We start from the raw sequence: 21,071 nt of genomic DNA on the forward strand, positions 1-21,071 counted from the left end.
AAACTCACGCCAGTCAGTAATTACACTGGATGTAAATGGCCTAAAAGCACCCATTAAGAGACAGAGTGACAGAATGGATAAAAAAAAAAAAGTTTAGAAAATATGTTAATGCATTTTCTTCTGGCATAAGGTGTTCCTATTGAAAAGTATGACGATAACCTAATGTTCTCCTTGTAAGTCACTTATTCTTTTCACCCAATTACTCCAAGCATTTTTCTCTTACATCCAGTAATTTCATTAGAATTTGTCTTAGTGTTGGTTGTTCTGGGTCAATAATCTCAGACACACAGTGTGGTTATTAAAATGCGTATCTTCAAATATTTTTTTTATTTCAGGAAAGTTTTTTTGAGTTATAAATTTTAGTGCCAGACTTCTGGTGGCACAGTGGTTGAAAGTTCAGCTGCTAACCAAAAGGTTGGCAGTTCGGACCCACCAGCCACCCCTTGGAACCCTGGGCTGCAGTTCTACTCTGTCCTGTAGGGTTGCTATGAGTCAAAATCGACTCGATGGCAACGGGTTTGGTTTGGTTTTAGGTATAGGTTTTAGTATTTGTTCATTCAGGCTGCTGATACTAATATGATCTGAAAGCTCTAACATATAAAATAATAATAACTTAATTATTATCCATTCATTCAAATATTCACTGAATATCTACTTATGTGATCGTTGTTGTTGTTGTTAGGTGCTATCAAGTAGATTCCAACTCATGGCAAACCATGTGTGTAGAGTAGAGTTTCCAAAGCTGTGGACTTTCAGAAGCAGACTGCCAGGCCTATCTTCCAAGGTGCCTTTAGGTGGGTTCAAACTGCCAATCTCTCAACTAGTAGTCAAGCGTTTAACCATTTCTCCCACCCAGAGACTACTATGTGATAGGTCTACTTATTCCATAAAAATAAGGAACGGAAAAAATGCATAGAATCATTTACTAAATCCCCGAATGGCTTCATACTGTTAGTATATAGAGTAAGGGTATACTTTGAGACTGCTCAATCTCCACTCGCGTTTATTTTACCCTGTGACTACTATTCTACTATTTAATCTCAACACCTGAGTGGTACAATACAGAATAATCCCTTAATACACAAAAAGTTTCGTCCAATAAACACTCTTTAAAAGTGAAATGAAAACAAAAACAAAAACCATTGCCGTCAAGTCAATTCCAACTCAGAGCAACCCTATAGGTCAGAGCAGAACTGCCCCCATAGGGTTTCCAAGTACCTCCTGGTGGATTTGAACTACCAACATTTTGGTTAGCAGCTGAATGCTTAAACCACTACACCACCAGGGCTCTGAGATAAAAACAATTGAAATTCCATTAATATTTGTAACTTGAACACCCATTTCCCATTTTTTTAAAAGGCATTTGGCATAATACTGACAGTGAAACCAAATTTGCTTATTTTCATATACGTTATTACATACATCATACAACATTTAATCCAGACAAAAATTCTCAGTTAAGTTTTTACTGTATTAAGACCACAAAAAACAGTTTGGCCAGAAACTGATAAACCCACAATGAGTATATATTAGATATATCGCAGAACACCTGTTTAACCAAAGATAATTATCTTACCATTTCTAATAGAATAGCTTGAGTTTTGGCTTCTTTTTCTGCTTTTATTTCTTCTACTTCTTCAGCTGACCTTCCTTTGAAATCATCGATTTCTTCATCTGCCCCTATTCGACCACTCTGTAAGACAGAAGTCACTCATATGTACTTAAGGAATGAAAAATTTGAGAAACATGGAAGACATTACACTTTATTCTTAGGTCCATCAAAAGCGTTAAAACAGCAACTGAAACAAATTTACAAATCTGTGAAAATTTAGATTAATTCTAAAATATTGGCCAGACAGAACTTCTAATTTACTGCAAAATCAAAATAAACATTTATATAAAAACTATTTGGTGTATAAGTGCTGAATGCAGAAGATAAACCATCTTAGAAATTAAGCACCAAATCCTAACTTAGAAAGGCTGATTCAGCTTTGAGAAACCCTCACAGCAACAATTTACACCTTCAGATACCTGGGGGGAACATCTGCCTCGTTCCACAGAAATTTCTGGATTTTAGGCTAGCTCCAGATTATCCCCAGTGAAGAAAAAGCTGCCTCACAAGGGGATAGTTTAATTTAACCTTGAAGCTACGCTCCTAACTGGGGTAAGGAGATAAGAAAAACATCTTCCCAGTGTTCATATAAACTTCCAGAGCTAAGGCTATTCCATGGAAACTGAAGAAAGGAAATTAGGGAAGTGAAAAGACAGCTAGAAAAATGAATTATCTCTGTGGATGAGAGAACTCTAAACTTTTTCCGGTATAATTGATCAAGTAAAATAATAATTTTTAATACATTTTAACAGATTAAAAACCCAAACCCATGCAAAGCATTAATATGCACGTACATTCAATCACAAGAGAGTTCTACTTACATCTAGTTGTTCCCTTGTGGGTTCTGGTGATCGATCAGGAATTAATAAATCAGGCGGGTCATCAAATGGATCATCTAAAATCACTGTATGATTTATCCTTACAAAAGGAATCCAAATCAAATGTTACATTTATTTCAGAATCTATATATTATTTTTATAAAGATTATAATAAGCATCTTAAGTACTTCTAATGCCAAAACGCATAAGCTGTTAAATTTTATTGTATAAGGATATTATAAAACTAGACTACACTTTCACAGTATTACTGTTTTTCATTTCATTGCTTGACATTATATTTACCACTCTGCATTACTCTAAGATATAAAGTAATGTAAATATCTAAATCTTAGTACTTTTGCCTTACTTCTAATCTGCATTTTTAAAAGCTAAATTAAAGTATTAATAATTCCTCCCAACACAAGCAATTAAAAATAAATGTAAACCAAGTGTAATTATAAACAAGTATAAAAATACAAAAGGTCCTTTTTATTAAATGGATTCTACAGTTTTATATTAATTCACATTTTAGAGCTACTCAAAAATCAGTCCCATGCATGTCATCATTGTTACATGTCAAACATCACAGTGTTAAGATATTCTAATACATTCAGATAGTCAATTGCAACCACACCTGATATCTTGATAAGGTACAAAGTCCTTGTCAACGAAGGTCTCATTAATTTTCTTAATTATATCCATGCCTTCTGTTACCTCACCAAACACTGTATGAACACCATCAAGGTAGTCTAGATTTTCTCCTGTAGTAATAAGAAACTATATAGAAAGACACGTAAAAATATACATATACATATCATTCAAGCTGAAATCAGTTACAGACTAACAAAAAACACACGAAAGACTGTACATTAACTGCACCTACTCTTATACACTTGTTACTAGTACTAAATTAAAAGTACAAAGCTTATGTATAAAATACATCCACCCCTTGCTTATCAACATGGTTAGGTTCCAAAGACCAGGTTGTTATGTGAAAATCGGTGTTATGCGAAAATGGATGATGACCACATCAGGTCACAAAACAATATGTGGGACACATATGTTCCCCTGGACTCCAGGTGTGGAAAATTTAGGTGGGCACTATATATCTCACTGGTCATGAAAGGGTTACTGCCAGATGTACATCACTAATGCACAAAACGGTCAGATGGATTTTTTACTATTGTCATAAATGTGAAATGTCGGATAACAAGACAGTCAATGAGTGAGGAGTAGGTGTATCAGCATGTACACGGATGTTCCACTGATTACTCAAAATACCTGGACAAACCAAGGCTCAGTCTCTTCACATTTAACTGGGAAATAAAAGAACCTACTCTAATGGGGTTGTTGGGAGGATTAAATAAAACAATTAACAAAAGGTGACCAACACAACCTATCATAAAATCTGTAATAAATACTGAAACAGGCCACAATGTGAACAGTGACGATTTCTGGGTGGTGGGGTTGTGAGTAATGTTATTTTCTTCTCTATACTTTTCTGTATTTTCTAAATTCCTCACAATTGGTATGAATTGCATTTGAAAGAACAATTAAAAAAAAAAGTTTTTTTTTAAATGTAGAAAAAGGTTTATTTTTTTATATAGGAAAATATAAATGTAAAAAAAGGTTTTTTTTTTTTAAATATAGAAAAAAGTGCAATTCTTTCTTCTAACAAATACCTTTGTTTAGAATTCTCTCTTTACTGGATAGTTTAAAAACATAATTTTGTGGAGTCCTTCCAGTCCTTCATTTTAAAGTAAAACTCATCTTCTCAACCATTTCCTAACCTGAGATCCGTGCTGATCACTGCCATTGTTCACCATGGACACAGTGCCTTTCTTCTTGTGTTTAATTCTTGGCACCTTTTCTGCCTCAAAAAAGCTTGCTTGATCACCATACAGTTGACTGAAAATACATATAATAAGATTATAAAATATAAGTACTCTCATAATGAATGATATATAGAGGTACATATAAGGTTACCAAACAGCTCTTTATAGAAATGCCACTATAATTCAAAATATTCCTCTTTTTTACTATAGACATTTAGGAAACTTGGAAAAAGAACCTATATCTGAACCATATTTAAAAATGCAGATTGAAGCATGCTAGTTAACACTGTAAGAGACAATTCTATTTTTACTCATTCAAAAATAAAAGAACTCACCCAAAAACAGACTCTCCTCCACGGCCAGTCCCCGTAGGGTCACCAGTTTGTATAATAAAATCCCTCTATAATACACAGGATACTCTGTTAATGCACAAAGTATGTTAGATGGACCCAATAATAAAGGACAAAATTAATGTCTACCAACTCACCTGTACATTGTGAATAAGGCAATAATTGTAATATTTTATTTTGCACAACTTCAGGAAATTCAAGCAAGCTGAAAAAAACAAAATATTAAATTTACCACAGGAGTCCACATATACATTTTTAAGCATGTAAAATCCCAGTTAGCATAATTTAATTTCTAAAGTACCATAAAAAAAAAGAAGCAAAAAAGATTAAATGCCCAAAGCCATCAAAAAAAAAAAAAAAAAAAAGATAGCCTAGAGAGACGTACCATATTTTAAATTATCTCTTATTATCTCTTTCTTAGGATTTCTTGGACATTGAGCTAATGCAGGAAACCAACATTATAAGCAATCATTTGTTGACAGATTGGTTTTGTAAGAGAAAGAACAAAGAGAATTCTATGATGGGAAAAGAGCTATCAGAGTATATTAAAATGAGTGCAGATTATACAAATTGGAGAAAATGAAACATTCCGGGGATCAATTTTTTTAAACAATGATTAAAGAGCTCTTCACAAAAATCTATATTTTTATCATGTACTAGCTTTCTCATACAAATTCAACTGCTTACCCAATACACATTTTCTGAGTACCTTCTAGGTGCTTGGCACTGCTGTCACAAATGTTGTTAAACCATAGTCCCTGCTCTCAACAAATTCATAGTCTAGTTGTGACTCAAGGCACTAAACTAGACACTAGACAGTAAGATATATCAGGCAGTCCCTGTCCTTAGGAGCTTACACTAAACCTGGGTATTTACACCTGAACAAAAATAGTTACAATACTAGGTAATATTTGACAATACCATTTGTGCCATTTAAATAGTAAAACTGTAAAAAGTGGTTAAAAAATGCCACAAGAGTTCAAAACAGGGATTGTTTCTGGTCAGAAAAATTAGAAGCCCTTATGGAGGCTTAAGGCGGATACTAAAAGAAGTGAATTGGCAGAGAGTTCAAGTCAGCATTTCAAGCTGGGAAGACATGAAAAAGCCTGGAGGTGGGAATTTAAATGTTTTTGTGGGAGTTCAAATGATAGTCAAAGTTCTGTAATACTGTGGCATTAAAAAGAGGGTGAAAAGATATACACTGAAACAATTACATATTAAACTGCAACACGTTGAATTTTTTACAAAAATATCCAGTGGAGGTAGAGGAATAAATTAAACAACACTGGTTATGTGTTGACAACTGTTAAATGAAGTTGGTTGTGGGTACACAACAGCTCATTTAGATGATTCTCTCTACTTTCGTATATGTTTGAAGTTTTCCATAAGGAAAAAGGAGAAAACAAGAAAGAAAAAAAAAGGGAGAGCAAGCAAGAAAGAAAGCTAATCAGTCTGGATATGCTTATTATACATTGCTAAGTAGGTAGGCATATAAGTAGATAATCCAATGCTTATAGATATACAAACATGGGATAGACATGTTTTTGGTGTTCCAGGCTCTCTTTGCAGAACCACTGCTTACCCATTTTTAAAAACCAGGTGCTGTCTAGTTGATTCCAACTCATGGTGACCCCATGTGTGCCAGAGCAGAACTGTGCTCCATAGGGTTTTCAATAACTGATTTTTTTAGAAGTAGATCATCAGACCTTTCTCTCAAGGTCCCTCTGGGTGAACTCGAACCTCCAGCCTTTTGGTTGGCAGCCTAGTATGTTAACCATTTGCACCATCCAGGGCACCCTGTCCATTCTTATTGTATGTCAATTAGGTGGGATAACTCCACGAACACTTTAGTTCCTTTTAACTCTGGGGAAAAAGGCCCACTCATTTCACCAGGTGCTGTTCCACATGGAGAGAGGGTCAAACAAACTCATGGGAAAGCAAAGGCAAGAGAAGAAAGATAAAATTCCCTATAACATCTTTGAACCCCCAGATCCAGCCCATCCTTATACTCAGTCGTACCCCAGACCTTCCCAGTAACATGAGGCAATCAATCATTTTCTTTGCGTAAGCCCCATTTGAGCTGGGTTTCTATCATTTGCAGAGAGTCCTAACTAATACAACACATGTATTTGCATTAGTCAATATAGTGACCCTTTAGTGTGTGCTCTCAAAGCAGCAGGCATTGTACTAGGTGCTCAGGATACAGAGATGATTAAGGCATAGTCCCTGCACTCTTGGAGTTGCACTCTTGATAGGAGACAAGACTTGCAAACAATTCCAGGATAACAGGTAATGTTATTAGAAAACATGCAGCACGTAATACAAAAAGGCCTGAGGCAGAACAAAGGAAACTGGATCTAACTCTGCTTAAGACCAGGGGGAGCTTCACAAAAGACACCATGCTTGATCTGAAGTCTGATCAAGCAGGAGTTCACCAGAAGGACACAAGTAGAGAGAAATGTGGGCTAGAGGCAATGGTGTGAGAAAGGCATAGATGTGTGGGAGAATATATACTGTTTAGGAGGGAGAGCCAAGCGTGGAAAACAGAACAGTATGGCCGGAGGCACTCACTTTGTAGCTTGTTTTATCCTCTTCGATAGACTCTGCCTCCCATGAGGGCAGGACCCTGATTGTAACTAATCTCTCCAGTCTCCAGTTTCTCCCAAATCTGATACATTCTCCAAACAGCTGCCTGTTATCATCCTAAAGCAAGTTTTCCCTGCCTCAATCCTGCTTTTAAAAGCTTCACTGAGCTTCTGTTAAGGGTGTTGGTAAGACTTAGAAACGGATAGTGGTGATCATAATTAACGTCACTGAAATGTACATGTAAAAAATGCTGAAATGACAAGCGTTTTGAGAGATACACATAGAAAACCACAATTTAAAAAACAAAACAAAAAACCTTCAAAGGCTCTGGTCATCAGTATGGCACTAGAGACTTTTCATGATCTGGCCTGACCTATATGACCAGACTCACAGTCAGCTATTCCATTTCACTTACCATTCCCTCTAGCCCTGCATAACTACTTGCTGTTTCCAGGAAATGCCAAGCAAATGGCTTAGAAAAACCTCGTTCTCACTCATCTTTGAAGGAGTTAGTTCAAGTGCTCTGCATAACTTGCAGGCACTTCTCCCCACCCCAACCAGGAATTACTCCCTCCTATTTTATAGCAACTCACACATCCTTTTACTACAACATTAAGAGTTCTCGCGCCTGTATCCTCAAGGGAAAATTAAACCCTGGAGCATGAGACGCTCATCCCAAAGCCTGGAGCAGCGATTGCAGAGCAGGCGGTCAATGAGCGTTGGCTCCGCCTCCGTACACACTCAGTACAACCTGTTCCTCTCACCCAGGCGGTCTGCCCACGCTCACTGCTCCAGCCACAGCCTACTGCTTTTCACCTGACTACTGATTACACACCAGGTAATATCTGTAACACCACACAAGCTATGTTGTTGTTGTTGTTGTATACAGCCTTTATTTGGTGTGCATTCTCTGTCTCACGCACACGAACACTCACGCGCGCGTCCCCAAAGGCATTGAAGGACCCCAAGTTTCCGCCACCATACTGGCCAACACAAAAACAGGAGAAGAGCTGCTAAAGCCCAAACGCATTCTCCTCACAAAAACTTTTCTAAGCAAGGCCCGCTTATAACCTCAGCCCCGTGGCGGGCACCAAGACTAGAAGCTCGAACCAGTTGATGCTGGCGCCTGGGAAGACAAGGGAAAGCGAGAAGACAAGACGGGGAAGCCGGTGAGAGGAGAGCAGGGCTCGGGGCTCACCGCGCGGCCGCTCCTCGGTGTACAGGTCGATGACGACGTCGCCCAAAGTGGTCTCCAAGAGTACCGCCATGGCGCCTGCTCCTCTGCAACCAGCCCCGGGGGTGACAGCCGCAGCCTGTCGACGTCTACGCCACGCGTCACTCTCGGCGCGACGCCTTTTTGCGTCATCCCTCCAGCGACACCGCCCCTTCCGGCTGCTACTTCAGGCCGGCAGGGTCGCAGCTGTTTCCCGCCCCGCCGCTGATGTGAGGCTGCACCCGGCGCGGCCCTTTTGAAAATGCTCGGACCCTTTGCAGCTTGTGCTGTAACCTGTTGCTCAAAAGGGCCTCTGCAAAGGGTTTTGTGCCCCCGACCATCTCAAAAACAGGCGGACATTCTAGTAGCCAGAGGGCGACCTTTCCGTGGCCTTCTTATTGGAACCCCCCTTTGAGTTTCCTCATCAGTTGTTTGTGGTTGCCCTGAGTCAACAACTTCAGGCCCTAAGCGCACATGCTACCCAAAAAGATGGTTAACAAGGTGCACTTACCTAGCTAATTGTGCCTAGGCTAGGGACTGTACCAATGACAGCAGCAGATGGCGGGTCCATAGCCCAACAAGCTTAGAAACAATAGGCTTCAATCCCAAAATTTCTACTGGTTTTATCAGTTCTCTTTAACGTAAAACGTGTTGCCTTCGAGTTGATTCCGACATATAGCGACCCTATAGGACAGGACAGGGTAGAACTGTCCCATAGAGCTTCCAAGGAGTGCCTGGTGGATTCGAACTGCCAACCTTTTGGTTAGCAGCCGGAACTCTTAACCACTATGCCACCACCTGCAAAACTGCATTTGGTCTCCCCTTGTGGCTTCAGACACTAAGAGCTAACATTTTTCCATGCAAAGATTATTTCCTAAGCAAGGATTACTCTCCTGGACAAGCTGATCATTGTCTTGTGCCTTTTTGTACATAAAATGCATAGAACCTCCAATGACTTTTCATATCTGACCAAAAGTCAAAGTCTTTATAATGGGCTACGTGGCCCTGCATGATCCTTTCCCACCACATCTTGTCTTCTTTTACTATCCTACAGCCTCAGGGCTTTTGCACTTGCTGTCCCTTTTGGTCTTCCCCCCAGTTATTTGCATAGCTTTCTTTCACCTTCAGATCTTTGTTCTATGTCAACCCCTCAATAAGGCCTTCCCTGACCACCATAATTAAAATTAACCCCACATGTACACACTTGGAGCCCTGCTGGTGCAGTGGTCAAGTGTCCCACTGCTAACCAAAAGGTTGGCAGTTCAAAACCACCAGCTGCTCATAGGAAGCCCTATGGGGCAGTTCTACTCGGTTCTATAGGGTTGCTGGAAGTCAGAATTGCCTCGACAGCAATGAGTTTGGGGTTTTTTGTATACACTTGAGACCTGGTGGTGCAGTGGTTAAGAGCTCAGCTGCTAACCAACCAAAAAGAACCACAGTTCAAATCCATCAGGCACTCCTTAGAAACCCTATAGGGCAGTTCTACTCTGTCCTATAGGGTCAATATGAGTTGAAATTGACTTGTCAGCAACAGGTTTTGTTTTTTTTAACATACACTTATTTTTCTCTATACGGCTTTTTCTCATACTACTTTTACCAACTGTGTTTGCTGAAAGTGAAGAGGACTTGAAGCACTTGCTGATGAAGATCAAAGACTACAGCCTTTGGATTACACCTAACATAAAGAAAAAAAATCTTTGCAAATGGATCAGTAAGCAACATCACAATAAGTGGAGAAAAGATTGAAATTGTCAAGGATTTCATCTTCCTTGGATCCACAATCAATGCCCATGGAAGCAGCAGTCAAATCAAACGGTGCATTACATTGGGCGAATCTGCTGCAGAAGACCTCTTTGAAGTGTTGAAAAGCAAAGATGTCACATTGAAGACTACGGTGCACCTTACCCAAGCCATGGTGTTTTCAATCATCTCATATACATGGAAAAGCTGGACAAATGTACAAAGAAGACCGAAGAAGAATTAATCTCTTCGAATTATGGTGTTGGCAAGGAATATTGAATATACCATGGACTGCCGGAAGAACGAAAAATCTGTCTTGGAGAAATTACAACCAGAATGCTCCTTAGAACCAAAGACAGTGAGACTATGTCTTACATACTTTGGACATGTCATAAGGAGTGATCAGTCTTGGAGAAGGACATCATGCTTGATAAAGTAGAGGGTCAGTGAAAAAGAGGAAGACCCTCAACAAGGTGGATTGACACAGTAGCTGCAACAATGGGCTCAAGCATAACAATGTTTATGAGGATGGCACAGGATTGCGTGGTGTTTCATTCTGTTGTACGTAGGTTCACGATGAGTCAGAACTGACTAACAGTACCTAACAATGACAACAGCAATACTTTTACCATGTAATATGCTGTAAATATATTTATTTCCTTATTGTTACTATAAGTAATCTCCAGGAAGATACAGGTAATTTTGTCTACTTTGTTTACTGTTGTATCCAATAGTGCCTATAATAACCTGGCACTAATAGGTAAATGTTTGTTGAGTGAATGAATGAAAGAAATGCACCTTAAAATAACAGTGATTTGCCAGTGTTATTGGTGAAGGTGCCCTCCTTCATTGGTGAAGGCCAAACAGTACATAGTGTTGACAAGAGTGTGAGGAAACACACTCATATACTGTTGGTGGGAGCATGAATTGATGGAATGTCTTTGAAGTGCAAGAAGCAATGGTTATGAAAATGAACATAATAATTGATTCAACATTTCAACTTCTAGGAATTTATTCAGCAGATATATTTGCTTATTTTCGGAAAGATGCATATTTGGACATACTCCAAGCAAAGCAGGTTTATCAGATACTCTCGTTTATATAAAGACCAAAACATGTACACAGATAATAGATACGTATATGCATGGATGATTGATTATGGATATCCAAAATATTAGCATAGTATTACTTTTCATGCGTAACCCTCTTGTATTCTTTGCATTTTTTAACCATGTCCATGTATTGATTATCCTGTTGTTGTTAGGTGCCGTCGAGTCGGTTCCGACTTATAGCGACCCTATGCACAGCACAACGAAACACTGCCCTGTCCTGAGCCATCCTCACAATCGTTGTTATGCTTGAACTCATTGTTACAGCCACTGTGTCAATCCACCTCATTAAGGGTCTTCCTCTTTTTCGCTGACCCTGTACTCTGCCAAGCATGATGTCCTTCTCCAGGGACTGATCCCGCCTGACAACATGTCCAAAGTATGTAAGATGCAGTCTCGCCACCCTTGCTTCTAAGGAGCATTCTGGTTGTACTTCTTCTAAGACAGATTTGTTCTTTCTTTTGGCAGTCCACGGTATATTCAATATTCTTCACCAACACCACAATTCAAAGGCGTCAATTCTTCGGTCTTCCTTATTCATTGTCCAGCTTTCACATGCATATGATGCGATTGAAAATACCATGGATCGGGTCAGGCACGCCTTAGTCTTCAAGGAGGCATCTTTGCTCTTCAACACTTTAGAGAGGTCCTTTGCAGCAGATTTACCCAATGCAATGCGTCTTTTGATTTCTTGACTGCTGCTTCCATGGCCGTTCATTGTGGATCCAAGTAAAGCGAAATCCTTGACAACTTCAATCTTTGCTCCATTTATCATGATGTTGCTCATTGGTCCAGTCATTAGGATTTTTGTTTTCTTTATGTTGAGGTGTAATCCATACTGAAGGCCGTGGTCTTTAATCTTCATTAGTAAGTGCTTCAAGTCCTCTTCACTTTCAGCAAGCAAGGTTGTGTCATTTGCATAACGCAGATTGTTAATGAGCCTTCCTCCAATCCTGATGTCCCATTATTCTTCATATAGCCCAGCTTCTCGTATCATTTGCTGAGCATAGCGACTGAATAACCAAACCCACTGCTGTCGAGTCGACTCTGACTCATAGCGACCCTATAGGACAGAGTAGAACTGCCCCATAGAGTTTCCAAGAAGCGCCTGGCGGATTTGAACTGCCCCCCTCTTGGTTAGCAGCTGTAGCACTTAACCACTACGCCACCAGGGTTTCCAGAGATTGAATAGGTATGGTGAAAGAATACAACCCTGACGCGCACCTTCCATGACTTTAAACCAATCAGTATCCCCTTGTTCTATTCAAACAACTGCCTCTTGATCTATGTAAAGGTTCCTCATGAGCACAATGAAGTGTTCCGGAATTCCCATTCTTCGCAATGTTATCCATAATTTGTTATGATCCACACAGTGGAATGCCTTTGCGTAGTCAATAAAACACAGGTAACATCCTTCTGGTGTTCTCTGCTTTCAGCCAGGATCCATCTGACGTCAGCAATGATATCCCTGGTTCCATGTCCTCTTCTGAAACCAGCCTGAATTTCTGGCAGTTCCCTGTCGATATACTGCTGCAGCCATTTTTGAATGATCTTCAGCAGAATTTTGCTTGCGTGTGATATTAGTGATACTGTTCTATAATTTCCACATTCAGTTGGATCACCTTTCTTGGGAATAGGCATAAATATGGATCTCTTTGAGTCAGCCAGGAAGCTATCTTCCAGATTTCTTGGCATAGACGAGTGAGCACCTCCAGCGATGAATCTGTTTGTTGAAACATCTCAATTGATATTCCATCAATTTCTGAAGCCTTGTTTTTTGCCAGTGCCTTCAGAGCAGCTTGGACTTCAGTACCATCGGTTCCTGATCATATGCCACCTCTTGAAATGGTTGAACATCAACTAATTCTTTTTGGTATAATGACTCTGTGTATTCCTTCCATCTTCTTTTGATGCTTCCTGAGTCATTTTATTTTTTCCCCATGGAATCCTTCACTATTGCAACTCGAGGCTTGAATTTTTTCTCCAGTTCTTTCAGCTTGAGAAACGCCAAGCGTGTTTTTCCCTTTTGGTTTTCCATCTCCAGCTCTTCGCACATGTCCTTATAATACTTTACTTTGTCTTCTTGAGCGGCCCTTTGAAATCTTCTGTTCAGTTCTTTTACTTCATCAATTCTTCCTTTTGCTTTAGCTGCTCAACGCTCAAGAGCAAGTTTCAGAGTCTCTTCTGACATCCATCTTGGTCTTTTCTTTCTTCCTGTCTTTTCAATGTCCTCTTGCTTTCTTCATAGATGATGTCCTTGATGTCATTCCACAACTCATCTGGTCTTCGGTCACTAGTGTTCAATGCATCAAATCTATTCTTCATATGATCTCTAAATTCAGGTGGGATATACTCAAGGTCATATTTTGGCTCTTGTGGACTTGCTCTGATTTTCTTCAGTTTCAGCTTTAACTTACATATGAGCAACTGATGGTCTGTTCCACAGGTGGCCCCCGGCCTTGTTCTGACTGATGATGTTGAGCTTTTCCATTGTCTCTTTCCACAGATGTAGTCAGTTTGATTTCTGTGTGTTCCATCTGACGAGGTCCACGTGTATAGTCGCCGTTTACGTTGGTGAAAGAGGGTATTTGCAATGAAGAAGTCGTTGGTCTTGCAAAATTCTATCATTCGATCTCCAGCATTGTGTCTATCACCAAGGCCATATTTTCCAACTACTGATCCTTCTTCTTTGTTTCCAACTTTCGCATTCCAGTCGCCAGTAATTATCAATGCATCTTGATTGCGTGTTCGATCAATTTCAGACTATAGCAGCTGATAAAAATCTTCTATTTCTTCATCTTTGGCCCTAGTGGTTGGTGCGTAAATTTGAATTATGGTCGTATTTAACTGGTCTTCCTTGTTTTTTTTTTTTTAAAAAAAAATTTTTTTTTTCCTTGTAGACGTATGGATGTTATCCTATTACTGACAGCGTTGTATTTCAGGATAGATCTTGAAATGTTCTTTTTGACGATGAATGCAACACCACTCCTCTTCGAGCTGTCATTCCCAGCATAGTAGGCTATATGATTGTCTGATTCAAAATGGCCAATACCAGTCCATTTCAGCTCACTAATGCCTAGGATATCAGTGTTTATGCATTCCATTTCATTTTTGACAATTTCCAATTTTTCTAGATTCATACTTCGTACATTCCAGGTTCCGCCCATTAATGGATGTTTGCAGCTGTTTCTTCTCATTTTGAGTCATGCCACATCAGCAAACGAAGGCCCCAGAAGCTTTACTCCATCCACGTCATTAAGGTTGACTGTACTTTGAGGAGGCAGCTCTTCCCCAGTCATCTTTTGAGTGCCTTCCAACCTGGGGGGCTCATCTTCCAGCACTATAGCAGACAATGTTCCGCTGCTATTCATAAGGTTTTCACTGGCTAATGCTTTCAGAAGTAGACTGCTGGGTCCTTCTTCCTAATCTGTCTTAGTCTGGAAGCTCAGCTGAAACCTGTCCTCCATGGGTGACCCTGCTGGTATCTGAATACTGGTGGCATAGCTTCCAGCATCACAGGAACACGCAAACCCCCACAGTACGATGAACTGACAGACACGTGGGGGACTGATTTTTCTACTAAAAGCAAATACATAGTCTGTCTCTAGTTTGAACCGTTAATCACTGCAGTTGGTTGTGAAAACAGGAACTTAAAAAATATTTCAAAATAAACAGTATAAAATAAGAACAAACTTCTAAATAATCCACGGAGTTTTAAAAACATGAAATTTTATTAATAATATTAAATATCACACCAGTACTCAGACACCATTGCAATAACCCTGTCACCATAAAGTTTAATGTTTCAACTTTGGCTATCTTAGGAAATGTACAGGTGTATTTTCAAATTGCTGTAAATTTGTATTTAATATTGTCAGTAAAGCTGTACACATTGCAGTTACCTTCTAAGAAAGAGAAATGCAGCCCCTGACAACCAGAAGCTGACATGACACTATCAGCTAGCCTTGGTGTTGCTAGGAGCTGGCCTGGCACTCACAGCTAGCCCTTGGTATTCTGTTGAACAGTTACATTTTCATAGAACACAACATCAGACAAGACCACATTGTGACTGTGATGAATTAAGAAATTAAGAATGTTAGCTCCAATCAGATTCACAAGAAACATACAATGTTTTTAAAAGAGTTGTATCAGCTTGGACTAAGAGGGATAGTTGAAATGAAAAGAAGCCTCTGGTTCCTCATCTTTCTATGGGCAAAAAAGTTACTTAGATGCAAACAAAAACTAAGGGTACTTTCTAATCGAAAAGGACAGATATCTCAGAGAGTAGAACCAAGAATCTTGAGGGTAGAGATAAGAGGTAAGGAGCACAATAGATTATGGAACTCTTCCCAGGAAACAGAAGACTCTCTGCATGCAGAATTGTAGGAACAGGCAAGGTAGCTTTGAAAATCGCTTCGGATCAGTAACTACTATTGTCTAACTGCTTAGTTAGACGATAATGTCTATTGCAGTCATCCTCTCTCTGTCTCACCATTGTATGTTGGGTATGATGAGTTCAAATAACTTGTCTTTTCTAGGTTGTAGGTCTATAGATCAACAGGAGCCCTATCCAAGTAGCGCATTGCATGTGGACATGATTTAGAAGAGACATTCTGTACATTAAACTTGACCCTGATGCAGTAATAGGATGAGGTTTTCAGAGGAAAGGTAAGCATATCTTTTAAGTGGGAAGAGGGTAAATAATTATGGCCAGAGAGAAGACTCTGAGAGATTGAAAAATGGTCACAATATTTTGCAGCCACTTCCATTAAGAAGTAGAGTCTTTTTCTTCACCTCTTGAATCTGGGATGGCCTTGCAACTTGCTTTGACCAATACAGTATGGTGGAAATGATACAGTATGACTTATGATGCTGTTATTAATTAACAGATTGTTGTTGTTGTTAGGTGCCATCGAGTCCGTTCCGACCCATAGTGACCCTATGTACAACACTGCCTGGTCCTGTGCCATTTTCACAATCATCGTTATGCTTAAGCCCATTGTTGCAGCCACGGTGTCAATCCATCTCATTGAGGGTCTTCCTCTTTTCCACTGACCCTCTACTTTTTACCAAGCATGATGTCCTTCTCTAGGAACTGATTCCTCCTGATAACATGTCCAAAGTATGTGAGATGAAGTCTCGCCATCCTTGCTTCTAAGAAGTATTCTAGCTGTATTTCTTCCAAGACAGATTTGTTCGTTCTTTTGGCAGTCCGTGGTATATTCAATATTCTTCACCAACACCATAATTCAAAGGTGTCATTTCTTTTTCCTTATTCATTCACCGCCCCCTAAGTTTCCTTTCAAGTTGCTGTTGTCATTTCGATCACATATATATAGTTCTTAAAAGAGCATAATGCTCAAGGCAGACCTTTTTTACTAGTTAAGCTAAACTGTTGTTTGGTTTTAAGAAGACTTCTGGGGACATTTTTGGTTTAAGGTTTAAAGATCATCTAAGGGCAGTAGTTTCAGGGGATCAATCAGCCTCAATGGCTCCAAAAAATATGGATTCTCTGAGAATTTGAATTGCTGTCTGTATTTTCCACCATTTGATCAGAATTCTTCTAAAGAGTCTTTGGTCAAAACATTCAGTAATGGTAACCAGGCACCATCTAGTTCTTCTGGTCTCATGGCAAAGGAGACAGTTGTTCATGGAGGCAATTAGCAGACATTCCATGTCCTCCTCCCATTCCCTGACTCTTCTTCTTCCTCTGTTGCTCCAGGTGAATACAGACCAATTGATGTGTCTTGGATGGTCTCCTACAGGCTGTTAAGACCCCAGGCACTATGCAACAAACTGGGAGGTAGAATAGAAGCACTAAACATGTTATTAGGCCAATTAACTGGGATGTCCCCTGAAACCATGACACTAAACCCCCAAGCCAAGAAACCAAATCCCATGAGGTTTTTGGTTGTACATAAGCAGCCAGTAGTTGTTGTTTTTGTCACTAAATTTTGTGGTAATATGTAATTCAGCAATATAACTGATACAGGTCTTGTCTCATTGGATGGTTATGAGGATTCAGAGTCAATACTAGTAAAGCATTTAGAACAGCAGGTGCTAAGAAAGTGTTTGTTAAATAAAATAAATCTTGAAATTTTTTGCTTCTATTTATAACTTTTAAAAACAAAAATTCCAAGATTTATTTTATTTATAACTTAGGAGCTCTGGTGGCACAGTGATTAAGCACTCAGCTGCTAGCTGAATGGTCAATGGTTCAAACTCAACGGCTGTTCCATGGGACAAAGATGTGGCAGTCTGCTTCTGTAAAGATTGTAGCCTTGGTAACCCTATACGGCAGTTCTACTCTGCCCTTCAGGGTCGGTATGAGTTGAAATTGACTCAATGGCAATGGATTTATTTATAACTTTTCTCTCTAAATTCATTTTCCTTCATTTTGCTCCAGGAACATTCTACTCTAAACAAATTGATCTCATTTTTCTCTGAAAGTGACATAAGCATTCCTATTTCTATACCTTTGCTTGAAATGTTATACTTACCTAAGTTATCTTCCCCACTGGATTTTATTCTCTAATTCTTACATACATTTTTTTTTAAAGAAAAATAATTTTTACTACAAACCCTCCCACAACTCTGACTTCTCTGCAAACATTGCTTCTTCTGAATTCCTATAGGACATGCTACCCGTACCTTTCATCCAACACAGTATAAGCTACCTTACATTATTATTATTTAATATACAAATTCAAATCTTGGACTATAAACCCACTAAGGGCAAGATTCACCTTCCATTCACCTTACCCAAATGCGGCTTGACTTCCATCCCTAGTGAAAGGGCACTCACTAAAGTTTCTAATGACTTCCTAATTGTCAAATCCTATGAACATAACTCAGTTCTTACTTTATTTGATCCATCTGCATCATTTGACCTGTTGACCATTCCCTGCTTCTTAAAACTCTCTTCTTCCTTGGTTTCAGTAAAACCACTGTCCTATTTTTCCTCTTACCTCTTGATCATCCCTTCTCACTGCATCTCATTGTTTTAATGCCTCATGATTTCTCAGAGTATTGAAGTAACCTTCTCACTACTCTCCCTGCTGCCAATCTGCAGCCTAGAAGGTGAAGATCATGTTCCCTAACATAGATGGAAATCCTGCTTCTCTGTCTTCATCTCTGACTCTTCAGATGCACCTAATATATGTCTTCATTTGAGTGCATCAGTTATTTTCTATTTATTTGTTTGTCTTCCTCACTGGACTGTGAGGTCCCCGAGGAAAAGAATGTTTTCACGTTTATTTTTGTAGCACCACTGATTAACACAATGTCTTCGTCAGGGTTTCCTAGAGAAACAGAACCGGTCAGATATACATACAGTGAAACCTGTGGCAGCTGGAACTTGGGACTGCATTGTTTTTCCAGGTCTTGCAAATTTTCTGCTTTAGACAGGGTGTAGTCTTACCAGTTTTCTATTGCTCGTTTTAGTGGAAAATACTTGAGTTTTCCTACTCTGACAGGTTTCTGCCTTACATAGGTTCTGGCTTTCACAGGTTTTAGTATATGTATATGTATAGATATATATGGTATATGTATATGTATATATATAGAGAGAGAGCCCTTGTGGCAAGTGGTTAAGAGCTTGGCACTAATCAAAAAAGGTCGGCAGTTGGAATCCACCAGCTGCTCCTTGGAAGCCCTATGAGGCAGTTCTACTCTGTCCTGTAGGGTCACTATGAGTGGTAATCGACTCAATGGCAATGGGCTTGACCTTTATACTGTGTATATATACGTATATATATATGTATATACATATGTATAACGGGGCCCTGATGGCGCAGTGGTTAAATGTTCAGCTGCTAACCAAAAGGTCAGCAGTTCAAATCACCAACTGCTCCTTGCAAACCCTATGACGCTGTTCTGCTCTGTCCTATAGGGTCGCTATGAGTCGGAACCGACTCAACGGTAATGGTTTCGGGGTTTTTATTGGGTATATATATAATACCATATACATACTACTGTATGTATGTATGTATATATATATAATAAAACCCGTTGCCATTGAGTTGGTTCTGACTCATGGCGACCCTATAGGACCGAGTAGAACTGCCCCATAGAGTTTCCAAGGAGCATCTGTTGGATTTGAACTGCTGGCCTTTTGGTTAACAGCTGAGCTCTCAACCACTGCGCCACCAGGGCTCCATATATATATACAACTGTATGTATATACATGACTATATATTGTATATATTTATGATTGTGTATGTATATACACACTTGTATATATATAGATATATATATATATATGGATGTATATGTGAGTGTATTTATGTGTATATATACACACAGTCGACCCTCAGTATCTGTGGAAGATTGGTTCCAAAATCCACAGATGCTGAAGTCCCTTATATAAAATGACGTAGTGTTTGCATATAACCTGCACACATCCTCCTGTATACTTTAAATCATCTCTTGGCTACTTATAATACCTAATATAATATAAATACTGTGTAAATAGTTGTTATACTGTATTGTTTAGGGAATAATGACAAGAAAAAAAAAGTCTTTTTTTCGAATATCTTCTCTCCATGGTTGCTTGAATCTGTGGATGTGGAACCTGTGGATACAAAGGGCCGACTGCGTGTGTGTGTGTACGTGTGTAGTGAGAGAGAGGAAGGGAGTGATTTACTTCAAGGATATGGCTTATGGGATTGTGGGACCTGTCAAGTCCCAAGATCAGTAGATCAGGCGACAAGAAGACTGCGAAGTAGAAAGAGACAGAAAGAGAGAGAGAAAGAGATGTCAGAATAACCATTCATATTTAGGAGAGCAACCACACTCCCAAGGAAACTCCCCTTTCAACTGATTGGTTGATCACTACAGATCACATCATAGGAAGTGATTATGTTACCTTGCATGACATTACATCACATTAAATTACATTATGTTACGTTACAGAACAGCAACCAAGTCATGTGTCTGGCCAAACCACTGGGAATCATAGACTAGCCACTAAAATTAACCATCACACACAGTGACTGGCACCGTTGACTGAAGGCAGAGGAAACACATCCTGCACTTTGCTTCTCTTCCACATGGGGGCCTCTTCCATTGCTAAAAATGTCATAAAAAGTCAAAGACCACGAAAGAAAATAGTTTTTTCCACAAAAATATTACCTACTTACTTGGGTTGCTGAATATAAAATCATTCTCAAACATACCCTCAAAATGATTTTCACCTCCAGTGTTTAATCTTTCTTGCAATTATTTGTCACAGATATCCTGTTTTTCTGAATCTGAAAAAATCTCCTGTATCTGGGATGCTTATTTTAATCTTTTATTTTCACGGTTTTTATCAGGGTAGCAATTAAACACTAATTTACTGTACACTTTTTAAGATCCTCGGTCACGGCACATTTCTGCACACCTTTGGGACACACCGTTGTTTTCATAGTTGTTGGACAGCTAGCCGGGAGCAGGGAGCAGGGGCTGCATCTCGGCCCTGAAGCCCCTCTGATTCCAGTGCTGTTGTTGGTGGGAGAGAAACAGGCAAAAACCTCCCACACTTTCCCTTTTTCTCCGTTTCTCCCAACCCAGCTCATGTTTTTAGAAAGTCAGTGAATTGCATCTTTTATAATCATCTCTATGAATGTATAAAAACAAATCAAATGAGCTATGTCACCTTCTACTTTCATTGCAAACTGGTATAGCATGTTGGCTTAGAACGCTAGGGTTTATCACTTACCCTGGAACTCAGGGAGGAGTGTTTAATCGCTATAAATCTGTTTCGTATATAAAAAACGGGATCGTAAATTATACTCATGTCATTAGGTTGTTGTGAAGTTTAAATAAT

General features: G+C 39.3%; 1 protein-coding gene across 2 annotated transcripts in view; it reads right to left on the reverse strand.

Moving 5' to 3' along the window:
• Window positions 1-8,531, reverse strand: part of PPIL4 (peptidylprolyl isomerase like 4) — a 51,906-nt gene extending 43,375 nt beyond the window's left edge. For both annotated transcript variants that reach the window (XM_064291990.1, XM_064291991.1), the window contains exons 1-7: window positions 8,400-8,531; window positions 4,753-4,820; window positions 4,601-4,665; window positions 4,221-4,338; window positions 3,065-3,207; window positions 2,434-2,530; window positions 1,577-1,693 (exon numbers count right to left, since the gene is read on the reverse strand). In XM_064291990.1, the coding sequence (XP_064148060.1) occupies window positions 1,577-1,693; window positions 2,434-2,530; window positions 3,065-3,207; window positions 4,221-4,338; window positions 4,601-4,665; window positions 4,753-4,820; window positions 8,400-8,469 (678 nt within the window). In that variant the 5' untranslated portion in view covers window positions 8,470-8,531. The remainder of the gene's footprint in view (window positions 1-1,576; window positions 1,694-2,433; window positions 2,531-3,064; window positions 3,208-4,220; window positions 4,339-4,600; window positions 4,666-4,752; window positions 4,821-8,399) is intronic.
• Window positions 8,532-21,071: the final 12,540 nt, after the last annotated feature.

The sequence above is a fragment of the Loxodonta africana genome, chromosome 1 (assembly GCF_030014295.1).
Source record: "Loxodonta africana isolate mLoxAfr1 chromosome 1, mLoxAfr1.hap2, whole genome shotgun sequence".
Taxonomy (NCBI): Eukaryota; Metazoa; Chordata; class Mammalia; order Proboscidea; family Elephantidae; genus Loxodonta; species Loxodonta africana.